Source organism: Brienomyrus brachyistius, chromosome 24, assembly GCF_023856365.1.
Source record: "Brienomyrus brachyistius isolate T26 chromosome 24, BBRACH_0.4, whole genome shotgun sequence".
Lineage (NCBI taxonomy): Eukaryota > Metazoa > Chordata > Actinopteri > Osteoglossiformes > Mormyridae > Brienomyrus > Brienomyrus brachyistius.
The window spans coordinates 1,573,762-1,589,816 of NC_064556.1; the positions used below are offsets into that span (position 1 = coordinate 1,573,762).

General features: G+C 47.5%; 1 protein-coding gene across 1 annotated transcript; it reads right to left on the minus strand.

The window, feature by feature from the left end:
• Positions 1 to 103: 103 nt before the first annotated feature.
• LOC125719899 (serine/threonine-protein phosphatase PP1-beta catalytic subunit-like) lies at positions 104 to 16,003 on the minus strand. Its single transcript, XM_048994747.1, is given in 9 exon segments — positions 104 to 566; positions 647 to 781; positions 1,093 to 1,244; positions 1,790 to 1,861; positions 1,941 to 2,045; positions 2,530 to 2,581; positions 2,583 to 2,761; positions 3,179 to 3,310; positions 15,844 to 16,003. Coding segments are annotated over 9 exon segments (984 nt in total). The 5' UTR covers positions 15,896 to 16,003; the 3' UTR covers positions 104 to 461.
• Between the last annotated feature and the right edge of the window lie 52 nt (positions 16,004 to 16,055).

Below are 16,055 nucleotides of genomic sequence, written 5' to 3' on the forward strand. Positions count from 1 at the left end.
TCTGTCGCATAGTAAAGTTTGCTGATGACTGACAGTTCCTACACTTACATCTGAGTGCTTGTGTCTTACGTGTGATCGGTGTAGAAATGAACAAACCCCCAAGTTTATTCCCCAAATTATTTTATTTAAAATCCACCGGTTTTATTTGGATGGGAGGGGGGCGATATTGAGAAGAGCTATATCGCTGTGGTGTGCATTCGCTACTGGGCAGAAGCATGTGGGGGGGAGGGGGTGCACTCAGGATATGAGAAACAACTGGCTGTATTAAATATTTTATAAACAAGCATGGTTGTAGAGAGACTGGCTGCAAGAGAAAGGAGAGAGGTGTGCAACTCACAGGAAACAGTTCGAGAAAGGAGCATCTTTTCCAAAATGGTTAACCACCATGTGTCAGCCTTCTCCTCAGAGAAGAAAGGGAGGCCCGTCCGTGCGATGGTGAGGCCCGGCTCCTGCCTCGCTCCTCACCGCTTCTTCGGAGGGGCGGCTGTGCGGGGAGGCGTGACCGGTCGGCCCGAGTTCATGCCCCCGTACTGGTACTTTGCTTTCTTCTCGGAGGGCTTCAGGATCTGCACGTGATCGGAAATCCGCGTCAGGGGGCAGCGTTCCCAAAGGCCGGCGGGCGCGACGAGTAGGGCGGCAGACTGACCTGGAAGGAGCACATGAGCGTCTCGTCCACGCTCATCATGCCCCCCGCATTGTCGAACTCCCCGCAGTAGTTGGGGGCCGAGAACAGAGTGACCAGCTGTCTTTTGGCAAAGAACTCGTAGCCGTCTTCCACCACCTGGGAGAAGGGGAGCATGTAAGGAGAGCAAACACTGGTACGGAAAGTACCAGTGCCTATTTACAAGGCACCCATAACACCCGCACTTTGCGAATGCGCATCACTTCAGATGGCAAATATAAATAAAACAGCTTCTGTTATCCGTTCACTGCAACCCGGCACAAAATCTTACACGGCCTGGTACCGGTCCACAGCCCGGTGGTTGGGAACCCCTAGTGTAACAGACCTAGACCTCCCTACATCCAGGGGGCTTATAGAGGCCTTCCGATGCTGTATGCCGGGCGTAAAAATCAGCAAAACGCCCCCATTACCTGATGCGCTCTGCAGATGAGGTCCAGGTCGTGGCGGTTCAGGAACTTGCTGACCACGTCGGCCCCGAAGGTGAAGGAGACGCCGCGGTCGTTCTCGCCCCAGCCCTGCACGTCCTTGTCCGGGTCCGACCAGAGCAGGTCACAGAGCAGCCCTGAGAGAACGGGAGCGTCAGTAAGACGGCGCCGCAATGTCCGCCTCAGGTCCAAACGGCACAAAGTCACTTATTGGTCATGAGCAGGATCAAGACTCCGCCATGTTCAGGCTCACATAAATATTACACACAAACAGATGCAGATAAAATTTAAAAACAGTCGAGTATAAAAAGCCTAAAATGTTCCCCAGACCCCAATACACAGTTTTTGTGCATATCAACTTGCATATTCATACCTGAGAACAGATGTTCGGTTACTCCATGAAAGACTTAAAACCTTTTCACAGGTTTCAACTGTGACTGCACACTACTGAGGATATTATTAGCTTCCTAACTCACGATAGAACACTTGGCAATAGGGGTATTCAAAAACCCAAATGGTAAATGGCTAAGATCTTTAAGTCGTGACTGCCCTCTGCTGGCTAACGGGGTACAGCACAGACCTAGACCGTTTGAAGTTGATGGGGCTCATGAGAGGGTGAGTGCAGGTAGAATAGTGAGAGCGTGCCCATTAGTTTTTTTGGAAGCAGGTCGAGTGGACTGACCGGTGTCAGGGACGTCGGTAGGTCGCATGATGCGGCGAATCTGTTCCATGGACTGGAGGTCAGGAGACAGGCCTGCAGAAGAGCAGCACAGTTCTGGATGTTGCTAATGGCACCAAGTGACACATGGGGGGGGGGGGGCAGCAAGGGATACCTCCATGGCAGCAGAATATCTTCTCATCGACGATGGCGGCGATGGGCAAGCAGTTGAAGCAGTCAGTGAAAGTTTTCCACAGTTTGATATTAAAGCGCCTCTTGCCTGGGAGACAGTAAAGGGCAACGGTGAGGCGGCCAATCACACACACACACACACACGGGACGGTGGGAGAGAGACCTGCCCTCTCCACATCGCTCCCTCCTGCCTTGTTTACTACGAGGGGGTTTAAACAGCGAGACCTCAGCGAGCTCCTTTCAGTATGACCGACTCCTGGGAGTAATGGTCTCCACATCGCTAAGCCACAGTATGAATTGTAGTGTGAAATGTGATAAAACATCAAAAGAACTCCAAAATAGGAAAACAAAAAACTAGTTTCTTGTCAGCTTTGTCTGACTTGCTTGTATGTGAAATTGTATTATAATCATGCATTAAGTTTGAGTGCTTAAAGAACAGAACTGGCTGTGCTCCCAAGTTCCTGTCTGTGCTCACAAGTTTTTTAACTTTAGGACTCAAGTGCTCCTCAGAAAAAAAGTTAGCGTAGAGCCCTGCATCTGTCACAGTGGCACGGCAGGGATCGACGGCTTACACTCGTCGTAGAAGCCGTAGATGCGGTTGATGGAGGCGCACTCGTGGTTCCCCCCGCAGCAGGAAGAAGTTCTCGGGGTACTTGATCTTGTAGGCCAGCAGCAGGCATATGGTCTCCAGTGACTGCTTGCCTCTGTCCACGTAGTCGCCCAGGAACAGGTAGTTGGCCTCCGGCGGGAAGCCGCCATACTCAAAGAGCCGCAGCAGGTCTGTGTACTGGCCATGGATGTCGCCTGGGGGGGGCACGGGGCACAGGCAGCCACGCCAGCGATTGAAATAACCAACAATGACTCAAATCAACAGCAAAGGTATTGGCATTAATTAACAGGTATGTCATCTCGGCGAAGGTGGGACTGGGGAAGGTGTCCCAGGCCCTGGAAAGGGTCCCGGTGGGAGGGGCTGCCTTGCATAAGGGGCCCAGGATTTATGTGCGGTGGGCCTGATTAACAAGATATCATTGTGTTTACCTGCCTTGACCTGTGTTATCAATATATCTGCGTTCACTTGTGTTAAGATGTCTGTTTTTCTTATGTCTAGTTGCAAAGATCAGAAATCATAGTACACAGTTGCAGTGGGTATCACTAACGTGTGACAGGGTGAACACCGTAAATAGGACACTTGGGGGGGGGGGGGGGGGGACAGGCACTCACCGCAGATCTTCAGTGGGGCTTCCAGCTCCAGCAGGATAGGCTGGCTCAGGAAGATCTCCCTAGACTTGATGCACAGACCCCGCACCTCTGCCTCCGTCATCTGCACGATCTTCCCAGGACGGCATCCCCGCACTGGATGGGGTGGGGTGGGGTGGGGGGAGATAAGGTAGGATGTGGTCAGAAGGTCCTGCTGTGCTGTCCCGGGTGCATGTCATGGGCAGGATGTTGAATTCCTTTGTCCAGTATTAAGACAGCCTTTACCACTGCATCCCAGATTAATTTGGTTTTTGGGGGACTGGTAATCAGTAAACCTTCCAGAAGTTCCAGTCTTTCATATCACTGCTCTAGTGTTGACCAAAAGCATTTGAGCAACAAGAGCTCAGAACTTCTACCTGGCCAACAGAATCAAATTTAACACATCGGAACGGTCTCCAAACCGCCTTCAGACAATTTCACTCAATGTGACCCCAAAGTTGCTCACAATTCTTACACTGACAGTCACCAAAGGGAGCAGCGGAACCACGTTCTCAACATTCATTAGCCAAAGTCCTTTCACAAGGGCAGACTCCCATAGTAATATGGCATGGGTCAGGAATGTAGCTCGACAGGTTTCAAACTTCCGGTCTTTAAGTGTGAACTCGATGCCAAATATGGTCACCTCTATTAGCAATGGACTTGGTTTCATCCTGCGCCACCAAGCAGACAGAATCTACCCGAGATCGGAGATACTCGGTAGGCTCCACGCTCAAAGAGATTGTCACTGATGAATTACAGGGGTCCGTATTCCGTCAGTGCTTTGCAGTTATAACAGGTTTCTGAAATCCTATTTGAACAATTTAACATGAGGCTGAATCCAGCAGGCTTTCCTTACCTTTTGATGTACTGACCTACATACTGCCAGAAGAGACCAAGGAAACTAAACTAACCGTTTCAGAACAATTTACTATTAATGCAATTCCATTAGAATGAAGCATATGAGCGAATGGAGAAGTCTAAGAGTGCTACCAGCCACTGTTCCCCGCCCACTGACCATTGTGCATGTTAAATCTCCTCCCTTCCAGTTGGGTTACTGAGAACAATCCTACAGATTATTCCTATTATTCCTTTTATGCTTTCATGTTTGTTTGTCTTATCTCTCCATTGTGTCCCTAAAACTCGCTGTTCTGTTCCCAAACTGCAGTGTCATGTCACTCTAACATTTTCTCCAGCACATCACTATTTTTTTTTTTTTAATACCTGGCCTCACCCAAGTCACTAACATACTTACGTTATTATAGGCCCGTGCTGGTCAGCTGAGCAAAACAGCTGATTATAAGAGTGTGTCAGCGGGACTGAGGACAGAACGTCTTGAGATCAAATCAGTTTCCACTGAAAAGGGCACTGGCTGTACACCAGCCCAGTCCAATAAGGCTGTGGGTCGCTGGAGTACAGGAGACAGGACGGCAGCCAACTGGCTGATGGGTCAGTACCACACAGAACCTCTCTCTCTCTCTCTCTCACACACACACACACACACACACACACACACACACACACACACACACAGAGCATTAGCGTCTCTCCCTGCGTTTGTCAATCTCAGCTGGCATGATCTCGCCCTCGCTTCCCGACCACGTTCCCAAATATGTCTAACGGGGAGTTGAGACTGGGAAAGATCAGTGAGAGAATTAAGCGAAAAGAGTTCAGCTCAGGATTAAAAAAAAAGGGCTTTAGCCTATGCAGCCCGTGCTGGTCCAGGCCCATCAGAGGGACAGCAGGTCTCAGCAAGGGAAGGAACGGTTAGCGGGACCCGCAGCTGGGTGATGGAGCTATTACCCAGGCCTCACTGCCTCAGATCCCAGCTTGGCCTCTACAAGCACCATCCACCGCATTATGTTTTGTGCTGCGATATAAACGACTGTAAAGTAAGCCAGTTCCTCCATTCAGACACCAGGAAGTCAGCTAAGATCCATCTCACCAAATCTCCACACCATTTTGCTGTCCGGGGATAAATAATTCAACGCTAGAGTTTGTCATCATGTTTCACAGCCATGTGAAGAACATGGGAGACCTTCAGTGTAAAAGCATCCTGAGATACACTGGTAGGAGAATTCAGGTGGGAATTCCAATAAATGCTCGACAGCATCACTCTCTTGCCAGGAGGAAGTACCCAGAAAACAGAACCTGCAGTTTCTCTATGACGACGTAAAAAGGTCATGTGGGAGGGGTGCGTCACATGACCGAGCAGGCAGTAAGAAGAGTGCTACCCAAACTGACCTAAAGCTACATACACAGCAGGGTAGGCTCCCTTCCAGCCGTACGCTACTGATGAGCATGCGATGCAAATGGCCAACATCTACGTGCCTACGCTGACGGTCATCCTCGCCGAAATGTCCAGTAGGGTGTGGAGCCCAGGACAAGCAGACATTAAAGGACTGCTGACATTTTCAAGTGTAACTGCCATGTGGCCTTGTGTTCGACTTGCAGCTAAGCTAAGCACAGATCGCAACCATGGACACTCCCAATAACATTTAGCTGCTTTTGTTTGTAGAGTCCCTGTAATAGGCCTCTAATAACCCTAACCCCAAGTATTAGGACATCCCAGTGTCCCTTTATGTCACATTAAGCTAGCAGCCTCTCAGTCCTAAGGCCGTCCCACACGTCCTACATCTCCATCCATACCTAAACCTGCAGGAGACATTCAGCAAGGCATGAAGCTGATGAAATCTGACATCAGATGTCTCTTCCTACGTTTGGGGAAATGTGCTCTTTGAGAATTTCAATGCAGCGAGAAACTGCCACCTTAGCAAAACACATGTCAAGAGGCTCATAAGGTCTATGTCCAAGCACTTGTCTTCCCTACCATCCTAAGGGTTTGGAGTTCATGAGCTTCCTAAACAAACCCTTTAGCTAAAAGGCCCAAACGCATATAGACGCTGCAAGACAGGAAACACCTATATATAGATGTATACGAACTCAGTGCAGCACTTCAGAAGTAATTTTGAGACATAATTATCTTTAGCGTTCCTCAAATAAAAGACCTTACCAGTGGAGCTTTTCCACTGACATACAGCCATACCCAAGCCGTACCGCGCAGAGAGCCTTGCTATGGCACAGTTCTGGCTTGCTTCGGGTTTCCACTGCAGATGGGTCGGCTCGTAAACCATAAAACGAAGACGTAAAGCCGCAGACACACTTATTTAATGCTACACGGTGCACAACGAGTTCCTATGTGCTAATTTTCTAGCACATCTGTGAGAATCGCCGTGTCGTTAGCATTGAACGCTAGCAGAATTAGTATTCAGTCGCGATGTGTGATAATACAAATAATGAATAATATGCAGAATATGCCTTTCAAATAATGAATGCGTACTGATGCGGAACATTGGAACTTCTCTGCATTCTGACCAATCAGATGATGGTGATGCAGCCAGCAGTTGTGGCCGTGCTAGTAAGCAATGAGAAGCCTTCAGTTCGCCGCACGGCTCGGTCGTACATGGCAGTGGGGAAGCATCATAGGAAACGTTCACTATGTGGCCCATTGAGCCAAGCTTGTGATACTAGAGGCAGAAAAAGTACAAAAATCAGTACAGTAACCTGGGAGGAGCAGAAAGAAATGCTGCTGTACCAGGTGTCTGTAGACAGACTGGTTTGACTGCTCTACGGCCTTCCAGGTCCAAATAGGCCATTTCACTAAGAACATCTAGTGCTGGGTGTTAGGGGCAGGGTAACTGCATGTCTCTCATACAAACCTTTAATAATTAAAATTATTTAAAAAAAATTCTGATTCATAGTTTAAACGTCACATTGTTTAAATTATTTAAAGTATCTGTCATTAATAATTAAACACATTTGGGTTTAATTCACAAATTAATTAATTCAGAAAATGTTCTTTCCATGTAGAAGGATGCTCTACTAAAGCACCGGGTGCCACTGTGAGTTAGAAGCCTCAAAATGATGGCTGCCAGGGTCACATGACCACCTTGTTCCCAGGGCAGAACCTCGAAATGGCCCCCACGGCAGCCTGTGGCGGTACTCTGCTCGTGTTCAGCAGAAAGCGCGGCCTCAGTACACAAAGCAGCAGGAAGGGGTGAGAGCTGGCGGAGGCCGGCCCAGGCAGCGGGACATCCACACACTGTTGCCAGGCGACAAAACCACCACTTCTATCTGATTGGCTGCCGTCAAACCGTGCTGCAAAGCGGTGCGGCAAAGTTTTCAACTTCAGTGCCATGTCACCAGGCAGCCGGTGCACTGTCGCATTTCCGCCCTTCGGATGTGCCCGCGATGCCCAGATCAACCTGGTGCGGCCTTTCAGACGCGCGCTAACGACAGGAGCAGAGGGAGTGGAGGAAGGATCTCTGAACAGCTTGTAGGCTCACCGACTGCCTGCTGACATCACAATGCCAGAAAACAGCCTAGTGCCTCCAAAGCTCACCAGGCACTTAGCCTGGGGAACTAAGACTTACCAACGATTTCCCCTCCAATTAAAGCTTGTGGCCATTTAATTGCTTATACATGTTTTTTAGTCTATTTTTCTAAGTGAAACTTTTTGCAAACACCCCCAAGAGGGAACACTATCCCAAATTAAATTAGAAACTCATGTACTCCTTGGACGAGCAGAGGGGGGTGGAGCCAAGCACCCGGGAAAATGTGGTAAAATAGGAGGATAATTCTGCCTCACCTTTCGCCAGTTTGTCAGCCAGTACAGCAAATTTTTTGGGGGTGGGTACAAACCAGGCTTTCTTCAAAACAGGGGCTAAGGACGCCCCCCCCCCCCCCTCCCCACACACACGCAAACACACACAGAGGAGCATTCTGAATGGTCAGATACTCAATCCAAATAATGACTGGCCAACCAAAAACTAAATAAAAAAATGCAGGGCAGCGACCATCTCGCAGGCTGGCAAAGGCAAACAAAGGAGCCTTTCTGGAGCGGTGAGAGAAGTCGGAGAGGGCTGGGGAATTTACAGGCATCATACAGGAAACACTGTTCAGTAATATTTTCAGCTTTTCACTGCAAGTGACCCAGAGCAGCAGCCTGAATTAGATGGACGACAACTAGAATGTATATATATGCATGTGTGTGTGTGCCTTGCCTTAACAGTACAATACCAGACATTATTGAAGTAATCACAAGCGAATAAGATGCCCGAGTCCCCGCTAGTCCAGCGTAAATCCTCTTCCCTGAGGCTGTGTTTAATTTTCAGGGCTCGGTGCACAGAAGTACTGGAGTTATCCTTTCCTGACAGCAAAGGGGGGGGGGGCTGGGGGGAGTCACTGGTATGGAACTCTGCCGCCTGAAGGATGACCATATATGGTCATTGTTTTAGGGCTCTGGAGGCAGAAGGAAGAAGGGAACTGAGCAAAAATGGGTATGGACCAACACTGGACACCGACAGTGCTTTTCCACTGTCATACAGGAACCGACCTGTACTCGAGCTGTGCCACGAGTACAGCCGGACCCCGGTCGCTCCGGTTTTCCACTGCAGAAGAGTCAGCTCGGTAAAGGGCGCTGCCTAGTTTGGAGAGCGAAAGTGATGTAAAATTGAAGAAACGCTTATTTATTGTTCACCCATGCGAACGTGAAAGGCAAGTGTAATTAGCATTCGTCTGCGTAAATTTGCATTATGAATCCACTCCCTTCAGCTGTCCTATAAGTTGGAGGATGGAAATTTTCAAGTCCTGAGTTTTCAGATACGCAATGTGCGCTACTACTAATAATGAATAATATATAGAATATATGTTATTTTCTTCCGAAAGTCCAGGCGCAGAACACCATTGTCTCCATGCATTTCAACCAATCAGATGATAGTGAGGCAACAAGTGCCGTCTGGTCACGCTTCCAGCCATGCTAGTAAACAAGACCATGTGAGCGCAGTTACGGCTCGGGTACCGCTTGCATGCTTTGCAATGGAGGAGCATCAGTTCGCGGTACAGGCCGGCTAAGGTTAAGCTCTTGGTGGTAGAGGAAAGGCGTCGCAAGGCTACAAGCCAAACACAGTTGCCTACAGGTTAAGCGAGTAGCCATACCGGTTGCCTTCACACTCACGAGAGCCTGACAGTATCTGGAAACTACAAACCAACAGCCTAGAAATATTAAGAAAACCAAGACGCTAAAATGTCTCATTGAAGTAAAGTGAAACCGATGGATTTTCCAGGCTCCCAGGATGCAGGGCAGTACCGAGCCAACACGTGTCATCATTGACGCTCAACCTTCCTCTTCCACTGGGATTTGCACAGAAGATGCAAGCTGCTTCAAGCACCTGGAAGCTACATAGACTTCAAAGCACACCAAGATGTAACAACAAGTAGTAAAAAAAATAAAGAAATCTGTCCCCTTGTTTTTCCAAGAGATTTCCATACAAGCTGCCAAAGCTCTGTGGAAACCTTCCCCAGAGTGTTTGGCAGAGAGCATGCCACAGGTCTAACACCGCCCCCCCCCCCCAAGCTAGCTGGCGACTTGCCAGTTAATGCAGCTGGAGCAGAGCTGAGCAAAAAAAACAGGCCTGGACTCTACAAGACTATGCGCAATGCCACCTTGCCTCGGAAAGTCACTGGGAGCCCTTTCAGGATACAGATACGGGACGACGGTGAATTTCCGTCATGGCGGAGAGAGGCTGGGGCAGGAAAGGTCATAATAAATAGACAAATCACACACCCGCCCACCCCTGTCCCTTTCACAATCGAGCGGTGCCATGTGGGGATGGAGCGACACGAGCACGCGCGAGTGCACACGCACACAGTGTCACAAGGAGGGCCTTTGTTTTCTAAACAGTGCCACTCTCCTACAGAGACTGCTATCAGCTGCAAGAATTCCCAAAGGACGTGGCGGGGCAGCAGTGCTGACCCGTCCTGCTCCAAGGCGCTCTAACTTGCGCACGTCTCCGCAGCGGAGACCCCAAGACCCGCTCCCATGCATCTCGCCGCTCGTCTCCCTCCGGCCATAACTGGACACATTAGTACTCAAAGAAACCGTCAGGAGCCATTTTGTTTTTCTCCAAGGGGACACAGACAATAAATCCTTCAGCAGCTGTAGTAAACATACTAAAATAAATTCCACAGGCATGGTACAGTGTCACAGAGCAAACAGCCTAACAAACCCTGCACAGAATTACACCTGATCTGCATTTTCCATTCTTCTTTGGTCTGGGTCCAGTCCTCCTCCTGGACCATACAATGCCAGTGTTGTTTCTTAAATGGGGAGGCATTCGGGAGCAGTGCAGGCAACCTATACGGTTAGTTTTCCCCATACAAGGTGGGCCTGTACTGTCATTTAATGCTACGCAGCTGAATCCTAACACAAATATATCCGGCTTATTTTACACATACAGGTAGAGGTCAGCTGAAGGACACTAAACCCACCTAGAACTCAGGTCGCAAATAAAAACAAACAACACTATTAACACAGCATCTGCACAGCCTCCCTGCAGCTCTGGCCTCACAAAGTCCCCACAAACGGCCAATCTGCGCTGACGTCTGCCCGTCTCAAAATCGACACCTTCCTCCATCTGTGACCATCATTTTATTTTTCAAAACACGGCTTCCACTCACGAGCATTACGCAAATATCATTGATGTCAATATAAAACATACTTCCGTGCATTTTTTTAAGTCGATTTCTCCATTACGGGTTTTATCTGCTTAGTAATCATGTTGTTTAAATAATGGACCTTCTTGCAATGATAGATGCTTTAGAAGCGCCTTACGATGCATTTCTTCCAGGAACACTTTCTGTCCCTCACTGCCTACGTTGACTGCTCTGTTGAAATGGTTTTGACTTGGCACTAATGGATGCTCTGTTCTCGTACCAGTTCCTGCTAGATCCCTCTGGGTGATGTAGATATTTGCATAGCTTTTCTGATGTTAGGTTCTAAGCAGTGTGTTTCCACAACTATCCCACACTTAAGTATTATCTGCCTCACTTGTAAGCTGCTTTACACAAAATGTAAATAAATGGAAATAATGAATACAAGCCATCATCCTAAGATTTAATCCTAAAGCCATTCAAGTGAAAAATTAAAAATCTTTAATCATTAGGCCGCTTGCTGCTGTAAACACAGATAAGACGTGGTTTGTGACCAACTAGTTATGAAGAACCAGAACATTTCTCCTTTGTTAATGGCTGTACGGACATCAGGGAACATCTAAACTCGGCCAACACATTTCATAACATTCAGTAACAGAGACACCGATCCCTGGCCCTAATAAGGAGTAGTTTCAGAATATTATCAACACACCAATCAAAGGATACCCCAGCAAACACTCTCAGGTGCGCTACTTCCCCATTTCCTGAATTTGATCCTAGCAATTCTTGTGGTACCATCAGCACTGTGGCCCAAAGGCGCAGAGACAGAGTACTAGCTAACAAAGGCAGTGCTGCACTCTGGAGCCAGTTCAAGTATCACAAAATGGTTTCCTTCAGTTCACATACTGGCCAGGCTTACCTGTCGCTTGATGACAGATTATACAGAAGGGAAGAACGTGATTCTACTTTTAAAGTGACATCAGGTTATATTTGGCCCAGGACACTCTGTCAGCCTTCAGTAAAGCACCTACCATACAACTTAATGATGGAAACAGTCCCTGGCCAATGAATTAATCATAAAACCTACAGCGACATTAAGCATTACGCAAGTATGAGGCTACGGTCATATGCAATTAAGAGTAACGTTACTGACGTTCACTTGGCTTCTGAAGGCTAAATTTAATTTTCCAGAGTTCACTCCATAACAGCAGAGGACAAGCCTAATTTGGAAACCAAGGTTAAATCTACATGGCAACATCACAACATTATCTCCAAATTCAAATTTAGTCTGCAGGATAAGGGCTTGTTTTGAAAGTCTAGATACTCAACAGGGCAAGAAATAAATAATAATAATAATAATAATATGATAAAAACACAGCCTTCGAGGAGCGCGCATGAGCAGCGGAGGGTAAACTGGTGAGCAGCTCGAAAAGCGGGCTCTGCCGAGGCGTGGGAGGGGCTGCGGACCGCCAAACCCAGAGCCGGTTATTTATAACAGGACAGAGCAGTGCAGCTGTAGGTCCCCTAACATTCAGACAGTGCCTGTGATGGGACACAGCAGAGCAGCAAAGCCCCGAGAGGTCACCCTCAGTGACGGCCTCCATGACACTTTATACTCCATCAGAAACAAACCGAAACTTTCTCCAACAGAACTATTTCAGCACTTTGTCCTGAACTTGATGAAAAAGCAGCGTGGTGACAGTTCAATCGAACCGTAGTGTTTTTAGATTAACAAATAAACAAGCGAATGCACCATCCTGGCCCATGTGGCAGGCCCATATCAGAAAATTAGATTACTTAGAGTTATGATGTCATCCTCCCCAATCAACAACAACGACAGCAGCAACAAAGTCCGCACCACAAACAAAGCCTTCAAATAGTCTCCACTCGCCCACGGCCATTAGCAATAAACCAAGAATGGGGGGTGGGCCTTTGGGGTCACTGCTGAAAAGACAGTAAACATCTTCCCCCCCCCCCCCCCCCCCACTGCTTGACTCTCCAAAGCCCTCACCACAGAAAATCAGCAGCACAGCTGTTCCAAAGGCCATACCAAGGAACAACCAAACTGCCGGAATGTGTGTCGGTATGAAATACAGGTAGCAGTGACCGCACAAGTCTCACACAAAGAAAATATTCGGCTGCTTATTTATTTCTGTTTGTGCCTGACACTGTAAACCAGCCTTTCCCCAACCCTAACCCAACCGATCCACAAAACATGCCGTTTCACCCTCCATCAATCAGGAACGACAATCACTGAACTAATCACAAGATTTAAACCAGTATTGATGGTGTGGTGAGTCAGTGGGTGACACTGTAGCCATGAATTTTACTCTTGCCCTCTCTATGTCATTTTTTTTTCTGGCTGGCTCTAATATGTGCACCAGTTTCCCTAAGTTGGACTGGGACCCGACCAGTGTGTGGCCTGTACTTCCTGAGAGAACAATCAAGGTCATTAGTGCCCTGCACTGGATATTATTGACATAAATGACAATAATAATAATATCTCATACATAAAGTTATTCAAGGACTGCAAAAAATGACTGAAAACTGATAAAATAAAAATCCACAAAAAAAATTGTTCCTTAACTTGTCAAGACCTCTGTGAGGAACCCATCTTAGCAATTAAATCAATAAACAAATAAAAACTTGTAACTTTAGTACACAAACACAAAACTGACCTAAAGCTTTAAAGCATGAGCATCATGGGCTACTTGTCAAACAATACAATGTCTACCCTCTTTACAGGCATACTGCCATACGTCACTATACAGTCATACACTGTGACTACTGCAATGTCACAATCACATCTGAGTTTCTCCTAAAACCCATCAAAATATGACAGATCAAAGGTAGGAGAAGCTAGTACTGGACTGCAATGCGCATTATTAAGAGATGCTTTCCCACTGCAGGAACCTTTTTTAGTAACCAGAACCTGTTTTTAGGAACCAGAAACTTCTGTTTTCCCACCACAAGCACTTGGCTCGACTGTAGTTCCTGGACCTTTTTTTTTTTTTAAAAAAAATCCTATTCCAGAGTAGGTAATTTTGTGTGACCAGGAACTACTAAGTGGGGCTTATAGCAATAAACTTGTTGACTAGTCAACCACAAGCACTGGTGATAACTTGAGTTATGCGAAAGAGCAGAGAAAAGTAATGGAGCAAAAACTGAGTAGATGGAATTATTTTTTTGTATCTGAATTACATTAGCAGAATTATTAGCAGAATAACGCTACATTGTCTTTTAATTTTCCATAGGATAAAAAACAATCTGCTGACCAGATTTAATAATGAATTATAAACATCTCACAGACAATATAAATAAAATGCATTTTGTCCTGCATTTTCAGATAGGGGATCAAATAAATCGACTTATTTATCCTTCACTGTTTTGGGCTGGAGATGTAGTTTCATATGAAATTACGTGTGAAGTTTAACCTGCGAGCTTTTTGGGTCACCTGTGCTCATTTAGCACACACTTCATGTTATGCGTTGGGAAAGTGACACACGAAAGTGGCCAAGAACTACAAAAGTTCCTGGTCATGACAGGCCAGGAACTTGAAAACAGTGCTCCGTGGTGGGATAGCCTATTAACCAGACAAGCTAATCCGGGTAAATGTACATGACGAATCGCTATCTTTGATTTGCCACAAAGGAGGAGGGAGCACATTCACAATTTGTTGCAAAAGGGGCAGCCAAAAATCCATGTCAGTGATAGGAAAAAGGAGAAGAGCAATTAGGCCAATAAGCAGATAGCTGTAGCTGCTGACATTTATGGAGAAAGCAAGCAGAGGTTCACGCAGGCAGAGCAAAACTGTGACGAGGACAAACCTTGAGTGTCCAGAACAAACACCTCACATCAACTACATATACAATAACCTACAAGCACACGCTGCAATTTCTTCAAAGAGAAGAATATGAACTACACAGACATGCAAAGCATCTCCGACTTCTTTCATCAAATTATTCAGAATGAAGTCTATCACCACAGAGTAATGCTTTAGGCAGAATATTCCATCAGGCAATAGTACATGTTCATTCTGCACGTTTTTATTTCATCCATGACGCCGTCAATATCCAGACATCCCAGTGGTCTTAAGTGGCTAATAAACCATGAACCCAGGGACAAACAATCGAGATAAAAGGCAAGCAAAAATAGTTATTTAAAAAAAAGTCTCTGCTCTTAAAAGATCTGGCTGTCCCCTTCGCTTCTTATGCCATTTTCTTTGTCTAAAACAGTATTCCAGGGTGACACAAACTCCCCCAACCCCAACCCCAACCCCAGAGCTGGATGTGGGATCTCCGTGGGGCTGTCATTCCCCGCATCTCCAGCACCGACCCTGGGAACATGCCGGACGGCCACGTAGACTGACCGTTGAATCATTTAAAATGTCGCAGCTGCTTCCCAAACCTCTTTTTCACACAAACTTCGCGGCAGCACTTAGTATGGGTGACTCGTTCTAATGTTACATTGTTGTGTCACAATATATGCAGCCTAATCACATTTAGTCAACGGAAGAGCAGAATCAGCTGTACACTACGAGTATACTATACCCATGTAATTTCACACAATATTACTTTGTAGTACGGGAAGTATTGAGTGAGATAAATATCTACATTACCATGGGGAAAGGCGTAGCTAATGAGTTGACTATACACTTGCCTAACTAAGGTAAATAAATAAACAGATGTCCGGTGCACTTTTTTACCAACTACTGGTTTAATTTAATGAAGTGCCGTCCGGACTGTCTTCGTGTTACGACTTTCAGACTAACGTGACTAAAGCTCGCCGTACTGGGGTCTGGCTGTCAACTAATCGGTTAGCGATCAAATTCCTGAACATTCACGGAGCTCGAGAGCAGTGGGAGCGGCCGGGGTGCTCGGGCACCGAAGGACGCCGCCGCCGCCACGACACCCAGCGGGCTCCGCGTCGCCTCACACGGCACGGTTTAGGGCGCTCAGGCCAGCCAAAAGCCCGCTTTTCCGTAAACGTCCCAAGGACGCCGCCTTTATTAAAGCTGAAAGGGAGATCGGGAGCGCTGAAGGCGGGAGGCGCGGCCAGGAAAGGCCGGCACCAAGCCCCCCCGAAACCGGGCTGCTCCGACACAGTCCCCGGGTATAGCGTGAGCCACCTGCGGTGTCATACACACAAGTCGAGTCACCCACCTTCCAAAAGCCTGGAAATAAGCGAATCGACGTCCAGCTCCCCCTCCGCCATTATCCGTCGGCGAGTCGCGCGGTCTCTCGCTCAGTGCCGCCTCGCGCAGCTCTGCCGCTGACTCAGCCTGGCTGGCCGCCCGCCGCCGGCTCCCGGGTCCCGCCGCCCGCCGGGCTGCTCTTCCGACCAAGGCCGAAGGGCTTTGCTATGTGCAACGCAA